The sequence below is a fragment of the Bufo gargarizans genome, chromosome 1, assembly GCF_014858855.1.
Source record: "Bufo gargarizans isolate SCDJY-AF-19 chromosome 1, ASM1485885v1, whole genome shotgun sequence".
Taxonomy (NCBI): Eukaryota; Metazoa; Chordata; class Amphibia; order Anura; family Bufonidae; genus Bufo; species Bufo gargarizans.
The window spans coordinates 384,294,289-384,315,339 of NC_058080.1; the positions used below are offsets into that span (position 1 = coordinate 384,294,289).

Here is a 21,051-nt window from a genome sequence, read left to right on the forward strand (position 1 = left end):
TGGGTTACAACTATATAGCATTCCTTTTGTCAAGCCACTCATGACCCAGAGACAACGTTAGAAGCGTCTTACTTGGTCTAAGGAGAAAAAGGACTGTTCTGTTGCACAGTGGTCCAAAGTCCTGTTTTAAGGTGAAAGTAAATTTTGCATTTCATTTAGAAATCGAGGTCCCAGAGTCTGGAGGAAGAGTGGGGAGGCACACAATCCAAGTTGTTTGAGGTTGAGTGTGATGTTTGAGCACTTTATGCCCTTTTTCCCCCTCTGCTGAAAAGCTTTAAGGAGATGCCGATTTTCATTTTCCAGCTGGGCTTGGCAACTGCCTATACTGCCGAAAGTACCAATACCTGGTTTAATAACCACAGTATCACTGTGCTTGATTGGCCAACAAACTCACCTGACCTAAACCCCATAGAGAATCTATGGGGTATTGTTAAGAGGAAGATAAGAGACACCAGACCCAACGATGCAGACGTGCGGAAGGCCACTACGTAAACAACCTGGGCTTCCATCCCTGCGCAGGCTGGTTGCCTCCATGCTACGCAGATATTGAGGCAGTAATTAAAACAAAAGGAGCCCCGACCAAGTATTGAGTGCACATACTGTACGTACTTTTCGATAGGTCTACATTTCTGCATTAAAAATCATTGGTTTAATTGGTATTGTAGAGTCTAACTTTTTGAGATGACTTTTGAGTTTTCATTAGCTGTTAAGCCATAATCATCAACATTAAAAGAATTAAACGCTTGTATATACAGTATATAATATGAGTTTCATTTTTGAATTGAATTACTGAAATTACCTTTTCGATGATATTCTAATTTATGGAGATGCACTAGTAAGTTAATTGTTTTAACAATATGGTTGCAATGACAGTAAAGAAGATAAAGTGCTTGTTCATCCCCTGGGTTCTGCCTGAATACTTGCCTGCTCCCTGCAGCTGGGTTCCTGCCCCCCTGACTTGCAGAGGAGAGAAGGAGCCATAACCCAGCATCGGGAAGCGGGTTAGTGTGCTTCCCTCTGCATGTCCGACCATGATGAGGGTTCTGCGCGAAAAGTTCCCCAGGGATGAACAACCCTTTTATGAGCCTGCAATGCCACCTTTACTATTACCCCTATCTCTGTTGAGAGGCATGCCTGCTTTAAGTATCTGTCCTGATTTGTAACCCCTAGGTGCTGGATGAGGCGGATCGTCTTTTGGAACAGGGTTGTACTGACTTCACTAAAGACTTGCAGGTGATTCTTGGAGCAATTCCAGCCCAGAGACAGACTCTTCTCTTCAGCGCCACCTTGACAGATACCTTGCAGGAGTTGAAATCCATTGCAATGAACAAGCCTTTCTTCTGGGAATCCACATCAGAGTAAGGAGCTAAATATATATCACAAGACTGTAGCTTCACAGCTTATGTTTCCTTAACGGGGTAGTCCCATCTCAGACATTGGTACCGGTCCCGCCTCTGAGACCCGCTTCTATCTCCAGAACGAGCCCCCGAAAGCGGAGGTTAGCACACAGCGCACACATGACCACCATTCACTGCTGTGGTAGTTCTTAAAATAGAGGTGGCCGTGCATGCATGGTGCACTCTCTATTAATTTCTATGGGGCTGCTGGAAAAGTGAATGGAGAGGATGCGCAGTACACTCTCCTTCGCTTTCGTGGGCCCGTTCTGGAGATGGGTGAGGGTCTCACCTCTGGGACCTGTTCCTATCTGACATTAGTGGCATATCCTAGTGATATGCCATCAAGGTCTGAGGTAGGAAAACCCCTTTCATTCTGCTTAGAGAAGAGCACACTCTGAGATCAGCACTGAAATTTAGGAGGAAAAATCTTATCTAATAGTTGTTTTTGTAACCAATTCCTTTTATAATATTAGTAATAATTGCATGCTGTTACTGCAAATTTCTTAAAGGGGTTGTCCGGGTTCAGAGCTGAACCTGGACATATCTTTATTTTCACCCAGGCAGCCCCCCTAATGTTGGCATTGGAGCATCTCATGCTCCGATGCGCTCCCTTTCCCTGCGCTAGATTGCGCATGGCATGGGCTCTTTTGTTTACAACAACACACTGCCGGGCTGAAGCTTTCGCCTGGCAGTGTGTTCGGTGACGTCACCTGCTCAGATAGGCGTGCTTTAGCGCTGCCCTAGCAGTTTTACTGGCTAGGGCAGCGCTAAAGCCCACCCATCAGTGCTGGACGTCACCGGGCTTCCTGGCAGCCCCTGTGGAGAGCCCAATACATCACCGGAACTCCTGAAAATGCCTTTGCCCTGCATGATTTAGTGCAGAATAAAGGAGAGCATCGGAGCATGAACTGCTCTAATGCTCTTGTCAGGGGGTCTGCGTCTGCTGCTATACTGATTGGGTCTTAACCATGTGTTCCGGGATATTTTACCATATTAAAGATCTCGCAGTGGGGGAGGGGGATGGGTGTTATGGGGATTTATATACCAACAATCTCGTATGTTGACTGTTTTGCTTTGTACAATTATCCTTTTTGTACCATGTTGAATATAATACAGGATGCAAGAAATTTTGTAACATTAAAAATGTTTATTTTGTACAAAACCCCACTTTTTTTTTTTTATCTGATTTGATTTAAGAAAAAAAAAAAAAAGGCAGGGGGTCTGCCGGGGTGAACATGGAGGTATGTCTGGGTTCAGCTCTGAACCCAGACAACCCCTTTAATGGACCTCAGAGTAGGAAGGTGACTTCTGTTTTCCATGGCATTATACTTGTTCATCCATTTTGCACCAAACATCCAGATATGCAAGGCTGGAGTTATTCTACAGCATATGAATTTAGCAATATTGGAACTTATCTATTTAGTCGATATTGTCATGTTTGTATTTAATAAAGATTTTGTTAGGATGTATTTATATGTATTTATATTGTTATGCCGAATGCGGTTTTACCCACTGATTGCCATGGTTCTGCAGCAAGCACATGTCAAACATGATACTCTCACCTGGGACATTGATGGCATATCGCTAGGATATGTAATCCTGACACTTAGTTGTAAAACTGTTAGCTCTTCGCCGTGCTGCAAAAGCTGTGGCGCATCGGCACCATCAGAATATGCATGTATACTGATAAATCAGATTTGCTGTTTGACACGTCGTGGACCTGCATTCAGATTTAGCGGCGTTCAATGGGGTTAATCCGTGTGTGGCAACCTGCCTCCGTTATGTGGAAACTGCGACAAGAATGGCCTTCTGCTCGGTTCCATTCTGCTAGTAAAGATGTTGCACATCACTGTCACTCAGATACTCTACTTATATTATAATTGTTGAAAATTAATATCACCCAAATAATGAGTGGATTATTGTTGAGTTTTTTTTCCTAATGGAAAAGGGAATTCTCAGTCTACTTTCACAACAGCGTTTTTGCTGGATCCGGTTGTATTATCTTTAATGTAGCCAAGACGGATCCGTCATGAACTCCACTGAAAGTCAATGGGGGACATATCCGTTTTCTATTGTGTCAGAGAAAACTGATCCGTCCCCTTGACTTACATTGTTTGTCAGGACTGATCCATCTTGCTCCGCACCATATCAGGGACAGAAAATTGCTGCTTGCATCGTTATTTTGTCTGCGATGGGGACGCAACCAAGCGCAACGTGCATTCCTTTTTGCTCAGTTTTGTCCCCATTGACAATGAATGGGGACAAAACGGAAGCATTTTCCCCCCTATTGAGATCCTATGACAGATCTCAATAGCAGAAAGGGAAAGCGCAGATGTGAAAGTAGGCTTAGATGTTTTCTTCAGTTCTAGCGTTAATTTGATACTTGGGTTTTCAAGAGAAGAAAAATCTAAGCTCTTACTCTTCTGCCCTGATTATAAAGAGAAAACCTGGCAAGCTGTAAAGTGTACAATTACATGGAGTCAAGATTTTGTTTTTCTTCAGGGTGCGGACAGTGGAGCAGTTAGACCAGAGATATATCTTGGTACCTGAGAAAGTGAAAGATGCCTATTTGGTGCATTTGATCCAGAAGTTCCAAGATGAGCATGAAGATTGGTCCATTATGATCTTCACCAACACTTGCAAGTAGGTTTTGATACATTTTGCGGTAGAATATCATTTTCTGTAATGAACATGACTATAAATTAATTACTCTTGGGCTATTGAGATCATAATCTTGGTGCATGCCTACATGCAACTCCTGGACAGGACATTGCACATGCAGTATTTGTCTGCTTTCATCTTGCCATTTAGTTTCTCAAACTGCAACCAACGGGATTAACTATTGGGTCATAATTTAGCTCATGGTCTTATCACATCTTGATGCGTTCTCCTTTTGATATTTCAGAAACTGCCAAATCCTCAATATGATGCTTCGTGAGTTCAGTTTCCCTTCAGTAGCTCTGCACTCCATGATGAAGCAGGTACGTGTCTGCAAATTGCACCTTAAAGGGTGTTGTATCATCTCAGACATTGGAGGCATATCGCTAGGAAATGCCCCAATGTCTGATAGGTGCGGGTCCCGCCTCTTTATAACGGAACCTGCAAAGTGAAGGCGGGTACACAGTGCCTGCGTGGCCGCTCTCTATTCATTCCCATGGGAGCGCCTAAAATAATCGAGCAGCACGCTCGGCTATTCTCAGCAGTCCCATTTTTAAGTGGATGGAGGGCGGTCAAACATGCGCAGTGCGCCCTCCTTCACTTTGTGGACTCTATTCTAAAGATGGGTGCAGGCCCCAGAGGCGGGACCTGCACCTATCAGACATTGGGGGCATATCCTAGTGATGTGCCCCCAATGTCTATGATGATGCAACCCCTTTAATGTTCTTATTCCACCAGTCTGGTTATTTGCATCAGTGTTATTTGCATCATGCTGCATAGAACATCCAGTCACAACGTATGCCAAAACAGCATTGCCATGGAAGCCAGATTACTGCAGTCTGATGGGGGAGAACACGATGTGTGTTCTCCCTGCTATGCTCTATACATATCACTGCTAATAGTGATCTAATGGCCAGTAACTATTAGACCACTCTCCTCTCCAATCTGGATAAAGATAGATACTGGGGTAACAGATCACCTGCTTCATCCAGAGAGAAGGGGAAAAAAAAGTAAAAAACAGGAAAATAAAGCCTGTGTAATACAATACCAAGACACCCTAACAGTAATGGACTATATTCTGTGGCATGTGCACATAATACATGGATGCGTAGAATAATGCGTCCATATCATAGAATATTAACCTTACTGCACTACACTGCCTTTTCATGTTTTTCGTTTTCCATCCTCCACTAGGACATGAAAAGGCAGTGTGGCTTTTCTCCGAGATGGCAGTCCCAAGGCTCCTTTTCTCACCCCACTCATTACCCGCCGCAACCACTGACAAAGCAGGGGGTAGAGAGTGGGATGGGGAGTAGTGATCGCAACCACTCGGATGTCATGGTCAATAGTGACCACAGCATGTAAGAGGTCTGACAATTGTACTGTCACCCCTATCAGCCCCCCGTAACGTGACCGATGACAGCTATAATACACTGCAATACAGAACTATTGCAGTTTATTATACCAGTGATCACTCTGACATGTTACTAAGTCCACTAGTCTGATTATAATAAAAAGTATAAGAAGGTTTTAAAATGTTTAAAGTATTTGAAACAAAAACTGTTTCTCCATTAAAAATGCTTTACTGTGTCAAAAGGAAATAAAAAAATCACATGTTTGGTATTGCGACATCTGTAATGACCCGCTATAAAATTATCATGGTATTTAACCTGCAAGGTGAATGCTGTTAAAAAATAAATACTGGTAAATAAAAAAAAAGCTGAATATTTTTTATTTATTTTTTTGTTCAGCCTGCCACTCATAAAATGGAATAAAAAGCTATCCGAAAGTTCTATCTACCCCATAATGGGCCACATTTTTTTTAAAGTGTTTTCACTGTGCCAAAATAGTTGAATGTAAAAATCTGTATGTTTGGTATCACCATAATCATGTTAAGTCATAAAATAAAGGTAACATGGTTTTATGCTGAAGGATGAATGGCGCAAGATTTATAACTCAAAACACTGAACCCATTGCTGTTTTTTTTTTGTTTTTTTTCCATCCTCCCCAGAAATCTTTAGAGGTTGTCCAGGCTTTTTCTGTTGATGACCTACCCTCAGGATAGGTCACCAATATAAGATCGGTGGGGGTTTCGACACCCGGAACCCCTCCCGATCAGCTGTTTGAAGAGACTGCGTTTGCACTGCACGCACAGTCTTCCCATACAGGTAATCAGCAGGGGTGCCCCCCCCCCCCCCGCTTATCTGATATTGGTGACCTATCCTGAGGATAAATCATCAATAGAAAAAGCCTGGACAACCCCTTTAATAAAAGTTATTCAATAAGTTATATGTACCCTAAAATTGGCCCATTGTTAAATACATTACAAAATTACAGCTTTTTTGTATTTCCTTTACTGCTCCTATCTTTCGTTCTGGGCTGTGATCACATGACCATGACCATGACCATTCTGCTCTTTATTCTTTGTGATAGGTGTGTCAAAGCAGCAACAGGGGCAGTGATAGGGGTGTGTATATGTAACTAGCTGGGTTGGATGAGAGAGAGACTAGCTGGGCTGGGTTTGGTTGGATACAGCAACACTAAGGGGCACAGTTATTAAGACTTAAAGGGGGTTATCTATTATCATAACCCCCCCCCCCCCCCCATCTGCCAGGCCCCTCAGAGTGAATATACTTACCCCACTCCCTGCGCCGCTCCTGGATCCTGCACGGCCGCTGCTGCTTCTCCCTGTACACGGATGAAAACATCCGGTGTAGGGGAGCAGCCAATGGCAGACGGGGACGAGCCTCTAGTGTCACCCGCGATGCTAGGGAGGCTTGTCCCCACCTGCCATTTGCTGGCCCTTTGACTTTAGTGGTTCCGTGGTCTGCATTTGCGGCTAAGAATAGGATATGTTCTATCTTTTATGCAGAACAGACATATGGATGTGGAAGGCACACAGAAACATCAATATGTCTGTTCCCCAAAAGATAGAACATGGCCTATTCTTGGCTGCAAAATACACTTCGTGGACCTACTGAAGTGAACGGGTCAGCAAAAGAACAGGTGCAACACTGACATCACATGGGCGTCATCCCTATTTAGTGATGGCAAAATACATACAGTTATGTGAATGCAGATGAGCGTTTGTCACGCAGCGAGTCCGCAGCGCAGCTCTTGGCCTGCCCTCCTAGCACTGACCGGATCACAAAGCATTATATTTATTTATGATGCTATGTAACCCTTACAGTTCTGGAATGTATTGCATAACACTAACATAATTCTGCCAGTGTTATCCAATACATTCCAGAACTGTAAGGGCTACATAGCATCATAAATCAATATAAAGCTATGTGACCACGTCAGGCTGGGAGCTGTGCTGCGGACTCGCTGTGGGAGGAATGCTCGTCTGCAAGGGGCCTTATTGTCTGTTCAGTGGAATTCTGACCACTCTGGCCCTGCCGAAGAACAGAACTCCATGGGTACATATTTGGCAGTATTACATTGTTTCTCTGGCTGGTTAAACTATTTCTGTTAACTTACAAAAGGAAAAGGATTTTTCCACTGTTTTAGGCCTCATGCACACGACAGTTTTTTTTCACGGTCCGCAAAAACGGGGTCCGTGGGTCCGTGATCCGTGACCGTTTTTTCGTCCGTGGGTCTTCCTTGATTTTTGGAGGATCGTTTTGGTGTCCGTCTGGCCGTGCGGAGCCAAACGGATCCGTCCTGAATTACAATGCAAGTCAATGGGGACGGATCCGTTTGATGTTGACACAATATGGTGCCATTTCAAACGGATCCGTCCCCATTGACTTTCAATGTAAAGTCTGGAGTTCTTTTATACCATCGGATTGGAGTTTTCTCCAATCCGATGGTATATTTTAACTTGAAGCGTCCCCATCACCATGGGAACGCCTCTATGTTAGAATATACTGTCGGATATGAGCTACTTCGTGAACCTCAGATCCGACAGTATATTCTAACACAGAGGCGTTCCCATGGTGATGGGGACGCTTCAGGTTAGAATACACTACAAACTTTGTACAAGACTGCCCCCTGCTGCCTGGCAGCACCCGATCTCTTACTGGGGGATATGATAGCACAATTAACCCCTTTAGGTGCGGCACCTAAAGGGGTTAATTGTACTATCATATTCCCCTGTAGGAGATCAGGGCTGCCAGGCAGCAGGGGGCAGCCCCCCCCCCCTCCCCAGTTTGAATATCGTTGGTGGCACAGTGTGCCCCCACCATCGCCCCCCCCCCCCCACCTCCCTCCCTCTATTGTATTAAATCGTTGGTGGCACAGTGTGCCAACCACCATCGGCCCCCCTCCCTCCCTCTATTGTATTAAATCGTTGGTGGCACAATGTGCCAACCACCATCGGCCCCCCCCTCCCTCCCTCTATTGTATTAAATCGTTGGTGGCACAATGTGCCAACCACCATCGGCCCCCCCCTCCCTCCCTCTATTGTATTAAATCGTTGGTGGCACAGTGTGCCAACCACCATCGGCCCCCCTCCCTCCCTCTATAGCAGTAACATTGGTGGCAGTGTGCGGTCTCAACAGTAGAAGATTCATACTTACCGGCTTGCTGCTGCGATGTCTGTGTCCGGCCGGGAGCTCCTCCTACTGGTAAGTGAAAGGTCTGTGCGGCGCATTGCTAAAGAACTGTCACTTACCAGTAGGAGGAGCTCCCGGCCGTTCACAGACATCGCAGCAGCAAGCAGGTAAGTATGAATCTTCTACTGTTGAGACCGCACACTGCCACCAATGTTACTGCTATAGAGGGAGGGGGGGGGGGGCGATGGTGGTTGGCACACTGTGCCACCAACGATTTAATACAATAGAGGGAGGGAGGGGGGCGATGGTGGTTGGCACACTGTGCCACCAACGATATTCAAACTGGGGAGGGGGGGGTCTGCCCCCTGCTGCCTGGCAGCCCTGATCTCTTACAGGGGAATATGATAGTACAATTAACCCCTTTAGGTGCCACACCTGAAGGGGTTAATTGTGCTATCATATCCCCCTGTAAGAGATCGGGTGCTGCCAGGCAGCAGGGGGCAGTCTTGTACAAAGTTTGCAGTGTATTCTAACTAGAAGCGTCCCCATCACCATGGGAACGCTTCTGTGTTAGAATATACTGTCGGAAATGAGTTTTCACGAAGTGAAAACTTAGATCAGAAAAAGCTTTTATGCAGACGGATCTTCGGATCCGTCTGTATGAAAGCAACCTACGGCCACGGATCACGGACACGGATGCCAATCTTGTGTGCATCCGTGTTCTTTCACGGACCCATTGACTTGAATGGGTCCGTGAACCGTTGTCCGTCAAAAAAATAGGACAGGTCATATTTTTTTGACGGACAGGATACACGGATCACGGCCTGGGCTGCAAAACGGTGCATTTTCCGATTTTTCCACGGACCCATTGAAAGTCAATGGGTCCGCAAAAAAAAACGGAAAACGGCACAACGGCCACGGATGCACACAACGGTCGTGTGCATGAGGCCTTAGCCGTTTTCTCTACATGCATAAAAAGATACCAGTTCTGATATCACATTAATGCCCAGTCTGTGCCCTAAAATAAAATAAAAAATTACCTGTAGACTGTGACTTTCCAAAAGGTGAAATTTTGCTGTGGACTTTCCGACGTTGAAAGGGTTAACGTTTGAAGAATTGACTAGATAAATGAGATCCCACCACAAGGTTCCTGATTATGCAGCACATCGTATTTGCTGAAGTTGAAAGTGCAGGTTTAATTTTGAAGCAGCAGTTCCCTCATATATTTCATTTTCTCTTACAATAGAGAATAGCAGCATCTGGGAAATCAAAGACCGTAGTGGTTTCCTGCAAAATATGACCTCCTTCTAGTCTGAGTATGGCGCAGCTGACACAGTATGACATATAAAACGGCTTGTCTGGTGGCCTGTAGTTAAAGCTATGGTGGAGTTGAACTCCACATTGGCTTTAATCCCCTCCTGCCCTGTTCTATTTAGGTGCACTGTTCTGTTTTGGGCAGTTACTGGTGGTGGGGACTACTGGATGTGACTTTTAATTGTAACAGTCAAGTAACCTCCAGGCAGTGCATGCAGGTACTTGTCAGTGTACCTCTAGACTTCAGCTGTGACTCTATAGTTCAATGTGGAAATTTTCACTACAAAAAGTTTAAGTCCCAGCCTAAGGGGCCCACCGCCACCTGCTGCAGCCATTAGTCACTTTGGGTGGAGTTTGCGCCGATAGCGGCAGTGTACCGCGTGGTCTCTCCCTAGTAGACAGGACAATTCTTATCAATGTCTTGCTCACTGTAATAGTTTGTACATAAGTACATGTTTTCTTGTGTATTTGGCTGAAGCAGAAGATACATATTCATATAAAACCAGCCTAGGACACTGCTGATGCTGAATTTTCATTGTAGTAATCCTTATGATTGCTGCTTCACCGTGAAATCTATCATATGTGGTGTAATATAGCTGACTATGTCTAATCCAATGGTTCTAAATCTTCCACAGGACAATGGCTTCTGATTGTGCACATCCTTGTCTTTTTTTTCTCCATAGAAAGACAGATTTGCTGCCCTTGCAAAATTCAAATCCAGCATTTACAAGATTCTGATTGCCACTGATGTGGCGGCCAGGTGAGAGGACACGCATAGCACCATCTCATTGTTTCATCCCCCTACACTGCCATGGGGGGTATATGCTGCTTTGGTTCTATGGTGTTAAATACTTTGAGGGATAACCGTCATTAACTAACACCTACCCAGAATGGAGCTGTAGTGAGGATATCTGTCCACCGCTCCATTCACTTCTATGGGACTGATGTAAACAACAGTCTGTCCCATAGAAGTGAAGAGAGCAATGGCCTGACATCACGTGTGCGTTACCGTTCCATTCAGAGAGGGGAATCACGGGCCCTTCATTCACGGCATCGAACTGGGTCCCAGGGTACCGATCCCTGCGATACGAAATGTATCACGTATCCTCTGGATAGGTGATAAATACTCTTACCCATTAATCATCTAAGCAGTGTTCCTCAACTCTAGTCCTCAGGCCCACCTACTGGTCATGATTTGAGAATATCCACACAACGAAGACCTCTGTTAATTCCTGATGCGTGGACACCAATTATATCCCCTGCTCAATACTAGGGGCTTATTAGAGGTGACGCTGGGTACCCACTGATCTCGCACACTACACTGGTTCTGCAGAATCCAATAGCCCCTTTATCTGAGAGGAAGCTAAGTGTATTCAATGTATATGTTTTGCTTCTTTCTAGGGGGCTGGATATTCCCACTGTGCAGGTTGTGATCAATCACAATACCCCAGGCCTGCCAAAGATCTACATCCATCGTGTGGGCCGCACAGCCAGGGCAGGTAAGATTCTGTCCGCTCCACACGATAATGGTCTTTTTGCTTTACCAGATTAACAGCATAAAATATCATTATTTGGGATCACTTGCTAAAATGCTGGGGGCTTTTATTTCTTTTTGTGTAGCAATTACATTTTCTATCACTGTTTCTGTTAGTGGATTAGGTTTTATTACACAATATGTTATTTCTCGTGCATGGCATTGGGGGACACAGCACCATGGGTATATGTCCAACTACCACTAGGAGGCACTAGACACAAAAAGTGTTGGCTCCTCCCAGGTGGGCTATACCCTCTCCACAGGCACGAGGCTATTCAGTTTTAGTCTAGTGTCCGTAGGAGGCAGACCTGTCCTGCTTTTTTGCAGGTTCTGCTGTTTATTTTTATTCTTTTTTTCTCTCTTCCGCAGGTCGGTTTTTTTTTTTCCACCGTTATACCTGCTGCAGGCTGGGGCTCCATCGTGTTCCACTTTAGTTGCCCCCCCTGCGGGCGCGTACTTCGGTACCATCGCCGGTCACCCAGTCCCCACGGACTGCATCCGCAGTGGCTTGCCGGCATTCCCACGGTTCCCGTGTTGAGTCTGCCGAAGGGGTGACCGTGCTGCGCCCGAAGACATCGGATGGTGAGTATATCGGATGGTGAGTATACTCCCCTGTCCCTGTGTCCCTGCCCCAGGGTTAGGTTCCCTTCTGTGGCCAGGGGGATGGGATCCACCTTAGCTGGGGGTCCTGGGGAGCCTCTTCGTTCCTCCTAGCCAACCCCCTCCCCCTCCTGGGGGGGTTATATTCATTTTTTTCCTCCCTTCTTTTCCCCCTCGGTTGGTCTTTTCTCTCCTCCCTGGCCACAGTCTCTCCCTGGCTTCCCCGCTACTTTAGTCCCCGGCTTCTGCCGGGACTAGGCCTCATCTTCTATGGCCTGTCCCCGGCTCCCAGGTGCTCTGTTTGCCCTGATCTGCCTATCCCCAGGTGTCGCTTCTCCCCCCCTACCCTACTCACCTATTTTTATGGTTCGGTGGGCCCTCTGTCGGCCGCGGTTCGCCCCGCCCCCCTTGCTCCATTCCCGGCCGCCTCATAAATCGAGGCCCCGGCTTTTGGGCCTGCTAGGCCGCAATCTTCCCGGCCCCTCCCCCTTGCTTCCCGGGCTTTTCTGAGCCCCGCCCGGCCCTCGGGAGGAGCTATCTCCTCACCCTTTCCTGGGCTAACATGTTTTTTTCTGTTGGAGGGGGTGGTTAACCCCTCGATTGCTTCATGTCCCCTGCAGCCCTACTGACCACCTCTTTTTTGGGGAACAGCTGCTGCTGCACCTCTTTGGGGGAACACTGCGTCCGGGTCAGGATAGACAGCCTCTGCTGGCTGCTTTTTGAGCATCTCTTCTCCCAACAGCTCCTCGGTCGCCACGTGTTTTCACGTGCGTCCGCTGTCTACAATGGCTGCCATGTGGTCATCCTGTCCCTGCTGGTGTGCAGTACCTCTTCCCAGATCCCATTGTTTTCCCTGAACAATCTTTTTGTGTAAGTTCCCCATGAATGGGTCCCTCCGTGTCAATGCCATGGGAACCTTGGCCGACTCTCCCTGGCAGTGTCGCTGGAACGCTACCAACCCAAATTGCGGCCACCTCTGCCCTCCCAGGGTCCTCCCTGCAGATGGGGCATGCTCAGTTAGGGGTACCTGCACCCGGGTTCGGCGAGGGGTAGCTCACAGTACACCCTCGGGTGGTCTCAACGGGGTCCCACCCCTCCTCGGCATCCTCGGATCCCCCCCAGGACAGGCCTGAGGCTGGTGACGAATCCTTCCTGTCACCCCATCCGTTGCCTCTGGGGACACCTCTGCACCGATTCCCTCGGAACAGAGCATCAGGCGGTCTTCCTCCATATAGAAGCCCTCTGGGAGGTCAAGACTACGTGCACGGAGGAACCTCTCCTACCTAAACAGGGTTGGTATCCCCTCTAGTGGATTTTCGGATGGTGCTCCCCTGACCGCACAGGTAAGGCAGCCGTCCCCGTGTTTAGCATACTGAGTCACCTACCCGGTGTCTGATACGTACGCCTTCTCCTTAACAGGGGGGTTCCTGCACCACTGCCATAGGCTGTCCCTGACAAGCCTTCCTGGTTCCCCTATACCAGGGGTTATCCTCTACACATTTGAGAGTGTTTCCGTGGGGTTCCCATCCTGGTGTTGGTGTTCGCCACTCTACCTCATTACAGGGAGTTCCTGTTCTGGGCAAGCGGTTAGCTCGGCTATCGCCTCCTGTAGGTTGGTGAGTTCAGAGCAATTGTACAGCCGCCTTGCCCCTTTTCTTAGGTAGTGTACCTACAGGAGCCATTACTCCTGGCTGGCTCTATGGTGTTCCATACAGCACTATTTCTCCCTTCCGGGTGAGATATACAGGCCGCTTTAATTGCTGTTGCAATTGCACCTGTCTGTTCCCAGCCACTTTGCTCCTGTCATAGGTGGAGTACCTACACCATCTCCTGATGCTGTAGCCGATTCCCCTGGCTTGGCGCTATGGTGTTCCATGCGACACTATTTCTCCCTTCCTGGCGAGATATACAGGCTGCCTTTAATTGCCGCTGCAATTGCGCCTGTCTGTTCCCAGCCAATTTGCTTCCTTCACAGGTAGAGTACCTACGCCATCACCGGTGCTGTAGCCGATACCTCTGGCGGGCTCTGTTGTGTTCCATGCGGCAACATTTCTCCCTACGGGCGGAATATAGAGGCCACTTTCAATTGCCGTAGAATTGCCCCTGTCCGGTTCAGTTACCTGTCTGTTCCCTGCCGCCTTGATCCCTTAACAGGTGGAGTACCTGAGCCATCTCCGGATGCGGTAGCCGTTCCTCCTGTCCGGCTTTATGGTGTTCCATGTGGCATTTTCTCTCCTTACAGGACGAGATATTGAGGCCTCCTCCTATTGCCGTGGCCATTGCACCTACCTCATCATAGTGTGCACCAAACGGCCATCTTACTCCCTTCATGGGTAGAGTCCCTGAACCGTCTCCGATGCTGCAGCCGTTCAACCTGTCTGGCTTCTAGGGTGTGCTATGCGGCCCTGTTTCTGTTGCCATTGCACCTACCTGATTGTGGTGTGCACCTGTCTTGTTCTTTGTGGTACCGTGCGGCCCTACTGGGTTCCATTGTTAACGCGGTTGCTGTTGCACCTCTCTGGGTCTAGGGTGCACCATGCGGCCACATTGCTTCGATCTTAAATGTAGTTCCTCTAACACAGCCATATTTCTACTTTACAGGTTGTGTACCTGTACCCTCCGTATGCTGTCTCATTCCCAGATGCTGTGGCTATGTTTCCACTCTCCTTAGTTGGCAACATGCAGCCACTTTGCCCATATTTTAGGCGTGTGTTTGTAGTACCCCAAGCGCTGGGCCCTGTGGTGCGGTCTGTAGCTCAGACAGTTTCTGTATCACTGGGTGTTTTCTGCCCACGGGTTCTAATCTGTGCTGCGGATGTTGGTTCCATCCATTTGGTTCTTCCATACATCTGACACTCCTTTACTGTCGCGCTCATTGGTCTCCTTCTACCTCTCAAGGCACTGTCTGCACCAGGCCCCCTTCGTTCAGCGTGTGCATGGTTTCCATGTCTGGCAGGTGTGGGCCAGCCCAACCCCCACCTTGTCGGTCTACTGCTACTTCTGGTAGCTCCAGTATATGACTGATCTGTCTGATCCGGCGGGTGGTCCTCATTCAACCACGCTCCCTACTCCGTGGCCAGGTGGTTGTTGGCCTTCGTGCTGTAGTTGCTCTTGCCTTCTCTTTACGGTACTACGGTATGCTGTGCTCCGCGTTACCCCATGTTATAGGGGAGTACTCGCGTTGTTTCCTAATTGCTGAGCGGCCCATTCCTGGTGAAGTACAAGGATCTCCACTGGATCTTCTACCTTGTTTGGACACGTAGCTGGTGGCATCGGCCGCGGCTGCGGTTTTCTGTCATCGCTGGATGTCCGCCACACGGAATCCTTCTGGGTCCACGGCTTTTATCATTGCTGGACGTCCTCCCTGATGGGTCAAGGACAGGACCTCTGAGCGCCACACACACCTGTCTGAATTTTCAGCTGATTGCTCTGGTATCGGACAGGGCCCCGTAGTTCCTTTTGGGTCCAGGTGTTTTCGGTATTCCCTTGTATTTTCTGCTTAGTTGTGCTACATGGCGGAGGGGCAGTCCTCTTGGACCTTGCCGTCGTCTGCACCTGTCTGGTGCTTTCTCCCCCCTGGAAGTTTTCTGTATGCCGGTCGCAGCTGGTTTCTACATTTCTATGTAGGCTACCCCGGTTTTTTCATGGCGACTTCTGCATTCCTTATGCATATGGATGTCTGTCGTTTTGTGGTACATCCCGAGCTGCTGTACTTGCCCTCTCTGGGACAATGTTTAAGGTTTGCTGGTCAATATTCTTGGTACGGCTAGTTGTCCATGGCCAATGCCCCTTCCCCTATGGTGGTTTCTTTTCGCCTTTCCTGGATATTCTGGCTTGCGTTGTCTTCTGGTGGTTCAGCTTCTGGTTCCTTGTGAGCCCATACTGGGTACTCCTTTCTGGAGTCCCTGTCCCTGTTCATTTGAGGTCCTCTTGGGATTTGTGTCTCTTTTTCCAGCCTCCCACGTCAAGTACCTGGTATTGAGTGGTTTAGTGCTGCGGTTTGCAGTTCCACCGTATGGTCTCCTTCGGGAGGGACCTCCTCCTGTTGTAGGACCTTTCCTCTTTAGGTTTTTTTGGAGTGCTCTCCTTCTACTCCCATGTCTCTCAGTCCAGTGTGTCCTGCCGAGGTTGCCTGGCCTGTATCTGGCTTCTTTTTTCCATGATACTTCACATGCCCAGTGTTTCCTCTGGTCTTACGCTTCACGGTGATATCTTGTTTTCGGAGGCTTGCGCCTCGTCTCCTGTTTTTGGGGACGCAGGAGCTATCGTTCTTTTCCTGGTTTTTTACCTACAACCCCCTCCTTCTCCAGGGTTGGCGGTTTCCTCTAGCAGCCTTGGGTTTTCACCTTTACATGGGGCGCTTAGCTTCTTTCCTGGCCTTGCGGTGAGGGGAGTCCCCTCCCTTCACATGTGAGCCTTGCTATGGCTCCCCCACTCGTTTGGTTTTCAGTGCTTCCCTGTTTCTTTTCTCCCCTGGCCTTTCAGGGGATGGCCACAGGTTTTTTGGGTCTGGAACAATGTAGAGCGTTGGGTAGTTTCACCACGCGGTGCTGTCCTAATTTTTTCTCCAGCCCTTGGCTGCGCTCTGTTTCCTTTTGCCACCTTCTTGCATTTGGGATTTTCTTCCAGTCATTTGTCCTGGGGTGCTGGCAGTCTTCCCTGCTTCTTCTGAGGTTTCTTCCTTGTTATGGAACCTCTTGCCCATCTCGTGTTTTTTCCCGTTGGGTCACATGGTTCTCCTGCACCTGTATGCCCAACCGGTGGCGCGTCTCTTCTTTTCCCTCCCTCAGGGACTGCTTTGGGACGTCCCATGGTGCTGTGTCCCCCAATGCCATGCACGAGAAAATTGGATTTTTTGTACTCACCGTAAAATCCTTTTCTCGTAGTAGGCATTGGGGGACACAGATCCCTCCCTATGTTTTTTCTTCCGCTTCTCCGGGCTGGTCTCTTGATCTTTCCCGGTACGGGAGTTGTTGGTTCCTTGCTTTTCTTCTCTCTCCTACTGCTTTTGGTACAAACTGAATAGCCTCGTGCCTGTGGAGAGGGTATAGCCCACCTGGGAGGAGCCAACACTTTTTGTGTCTAGTGCCTCCTAGTGGTAGTTGGACATATACCCATGGTGCTGTGTCCCCCAATGCCTACTACGAGAAAAGGATTTTACGGTGAGTACAAAAAATCCAATTTTTGACAGGTCCAATACACGTTTACCTAAAAAAGTATGAATGGCTTCATCAGCTGTTCGTTGTGCTACCCCTGCTTTGCAGCAAGCCTTATTTATCTTCTAATATTATGAAACTGTACTTATCTAGGAGTAGTACAAGAGATTGCACATATATATATCGCCCTATAAGATGCACTTTTTTCCCCCCAAAGTGGAGAAAAATGTCAGTGTATCATATGGGGCGAATACTAATCCACTTCCATTACGGAAGCACTTAACAGTACAGGAGGAACGGGAGCGATGAATGCAGCATGCGACTTTTTTTTTAATTTTTTTTATTTTCCTTCTCTAAAACCTAGGTGGGTCTTATAGGGCAAAAATTATATAAAATGTTTGTGTGTGGGTGCGGCTGTAAACACAGAACAGGTGCAGATCTTTCCCTTTATACCTGATCTCTGTGGAGTATCCACTCCTGGTTTTTGCTCACAATCACTGATTTGAAATCGCTGACAAAATACTGAAATGTGAATAAGCCTTAAAAGGCAAAAAAGTTTTAATTCCTGGCTATTTGTTCACATATGACTTCTGCCATCGTTAAAACTGCCACTTAGCTCGCAGTTATAAAACTAGAGCAGCATTTTAAACCAAGGGCCCTTACTAGTCTGTGGTGTCTTATCCAAGGCCTGAAGGGTGCGAGTTCAAAATGAGGCAGTGTTCATCAGACTTCAGAGAGAGATGTGGGATCTGTCTAATCTGATTTCCCCCCCCCCCACCCCCTTTGAGGAAGCATTTAAGAAAAGTGTTATTTTTTTTGTTTTTTTTAGGACTCCTGTCTTGTCTTGTTTGGTTGATATGCCTTTGCTATAATTTGAATGCATGCCTAATGTATATTTACTTAGTGCTATATTATTATGTTGCCTGAAAAAGTGGTTAGTCATATGACGCACGCTGTATGTTATTGTCCAGTGTTCGACATTGCTGACATTTTTAGGGTACATTCTCACGACCATATGAATGGGTCTGCATCCTTTCCACACCTATTTATTTCAATGGGACCGCAAAAGATGCAGGCAGCACACAGTGTGCTGTCTGCGTTTGTTCCATTCCGCGGCCCCGCAACAATATAGAGCCTGTCCTATTCTTGTCCACAGTCTCGGATAAGAAAAGATATTTTCTATATAGCGCCGGTCATGTGCGGTTCGCAAAATGCAGAACGCACACAGCTGGCATCCATGTTTTGCGGTTCTGTAACTTGCGGACCGCAAAACACTGACTGTCGTGTGAATGAAGCTATATATAGATGTCCATCTGCTTTTATCTATTTTTGTATTGTGCGGTTTATTCAGATTGATGATTTAATAAAGATGTGATTTGACACTATCATGACTTTGTGCATTGTGTTTATCTGCTTGGTCATATAGGTGTGGCCATTGTACAAATTACTTGGCTCTTTCCTTTCTTGTAAGGCTACTTTCACACTTGCGTTTTGGCTTTCCGTTTGTGAGATCCGTTCAGGGCTCTCAAAAGCGGTCCAAAACGGATCAATTTGCATTCTAATGCATTCTGAATGGAAAAGGATCCGCACAGAACGCATCAGTTTGCCTCCGTTCCGTCTGATGAAACTGTGCCAAACTGACACAATAGAAAACGTATCCGTCCCCCACTGACTTTCAATGGTGTTGAAGACTGATCCGTCTTGGCTATGTTACAGATAATACAAACGGTTCCGTTCTGAACGGATGCAGACGGTTGTATTATCTGAACGGATCCGCACAAAACGCGAATGTAGTAGCCTAAGTACTCTCAGCAGGGATATTGTACTTGCTTAGCTCAGTATACTATTTTACTGTAGATTATGGCCCCACTATGGGTCTTTTAGGATATCCTACAGCAGTGAATCTCCAACCTGTGGCTCTCCAGTGGTTGAAAAACAACTCCAATCTTGCCATAGGCTATATCGGGGCACAATTGCAGTTGTCGTTTTGCAACTGCTGGAGAGCCATAGGTTGGTGAAACATTGTCCTAGAGATTACCTCAACAGAGACAACCCCTTTCCTATTGTAGCCACTGTGGCAATCATCTGATCTCAACATGGTCTGACTTCTAGCACCCTAAACAATAGGAAAACCCTTATCTGACTTTACATTTCCCCTCCTATGGATATAGCAAGGAAAATGTAGTGTTTATACGGTGGCCATTCATAGGGTTGAGCGTCTGTATGATACATAGATGACTGTAGTCCACCAGACCATGAGATGCTCTTAAAACGCCTAATGTGGAACAGGGACTGGGGTTATCTTCATGAGTATTGTCTCCTCACATTGCCTTTGTTTGACCCCAAGGCCTAAGGAATATTTTATGCAAGAAAGGTATTTGGCTGTAGTTTGTGTTTTCTTTTTATTTGTATTTCATTCATGGAAAGCAGTGCAATACATTTTTCTATTTTACATTGCATTATTTCTAATAGTTTTATCTGTCCTTTTCTTTAGATTTTTTGTATGCACACTTTTCTTTGTAACCTTTTTTATGTTTTTTTGCCTTTGCCACATATGGAGCAAGTTTTAAAAAGTTTTAATTCCTGGCTATTTGTTCACATATGACTTCTGCCATCGTTAAAACTGCCACTTAGCTCGCAGTTATAAAACTAGAGCAGCATTTTAAACCAAGGGCCCTTGCTAGTCTGTGGTGTCTAGAGAGAGATGTGAGATCCTAGTTTAAAGTCATTTGTCCTAGTTTAAAGTCATTTGCACTGAAGAGCATTAGTTTGAGAGTTACTGCACTGTGATCTATGTAATCTCTGTAATGTCAGAAGAAATGTATAAATGGATGTCCCATTGATATCATCGTTTGATTTCTTTAGTTTTTGTTCTCATTACTTTTTTTTTTTGTCTTTTTAGGGCGCCATGGCATGGCAATAACATTGGTGACTCAGTATGACATTCATCTGGTGCATGCTATAGAAGAAAAGATCAGTGAGTGTCTGGTTATTTGTAATTTAAAAAAAAATTCACATGTTGTTTTTTCACCAGGAAATTAATAGGGTTTCCCAGGATTTTAATACTGATGACCGATCCTTATCAATATTAGTTCAGCGGGGGTTAGACACCCAGCACCCCGGCCAATCAGCGGTTTGAAGAGAAGGCCGCTCTCCATGTGAGCGCTGCCTTCTCTTCATTGTTTATCTGCTTGCCATCAACATTGCAGCAGTGAGCAGGTGTAATTACAAGCCGTCCCATTTGCTCACCGCTGCAATGTCATTGGTGAGCAGGTAAACAATGAAAGGAAGGCTGTGCTCGCATGGAGCGTGGCCTACTCTTCAACCAGCCGATTGGCGGGGTTGCTGGGTGTCGGACCCCTGCAGATCTTATATTAATGACCTCTTCTGGGGATAGGTCATCAATATTAAAATCCCGGTCAACCCCTTTAAGGACTTTACAATATCTTTAACACACTCCATTTGTTCCAGTATTAAATTAATGTACCTGACTCAATGACGATATAAATAAGTAGACTTATAAAGGGGGTGTTCAATAGGGCTGTGCTTTGTTGATTAATGATTTAGGTCTCATGCACACAAACGTATTTTTGGTCCACATCCAACCTGCATTTTATACCTTTTATTGGTATATTTGGCCATAGATCCATGTATCTCCCAGCTAAAGGTTGAATGCTGTTATGATCCTTGAAATATTTGGGATCTAGGTCATGGACGACCTCTCGGAAGATGTGTGAAAGTAAAGCTTCAATTTAATAATTCTTTATTTCTCAATGGGCAGATATGAAGCTGCAAGACTATATGGTGAAAGAAAGTGAAGTCCTGAAAATCCTCACCCAAGTGAATGTCACCAGGCGGGAATGTGACATTGTAAGTACACTCTCTTCCTTCCG

General features: G+C 46.6%; 1 protein-coding gene across 1 annotated transcript in view; it reads left to right on the top strand.

Moving 5' to 3' along the window:
- The window catches only part of DDX49 (DEAD-box helicase 49), a 56,215-nt gene that overhangs the window by 10,042 nt on the left and 25,122 nt on the right, over window positions 1-21,051 (top strand). The window contains exons 5-11 of the mRNA XM_044285510.1: window positions 1,171-1,358; window positions 3,900-4,040; window positions 4,303-4,378; window positions 10,552-10,628; window positions 11,270-11,367; window positions 20,061-20,135; window positions 20,940-21,028. Coding sequence (XP_044141445.1) covers window positions 1,171-1,358; window positions 3,900-4,040; window positions 4,303-4,378; window positions 10,552-10,628; window positions 11,270-11,367; window positions 20,061-20,135; window positions 20,940-21,028 — 744 coding nt within the window. The remainder of the gene's footprint in view (window positions 1-1,170; window positions 1,359-3,899; window positions 4,041-4,302; window positions 4,379-10,551; window positions 10,629-11,269; window positions 11,368-20,060; window positions 20,136-20,939; window positions 21,029-21,051) is intronic.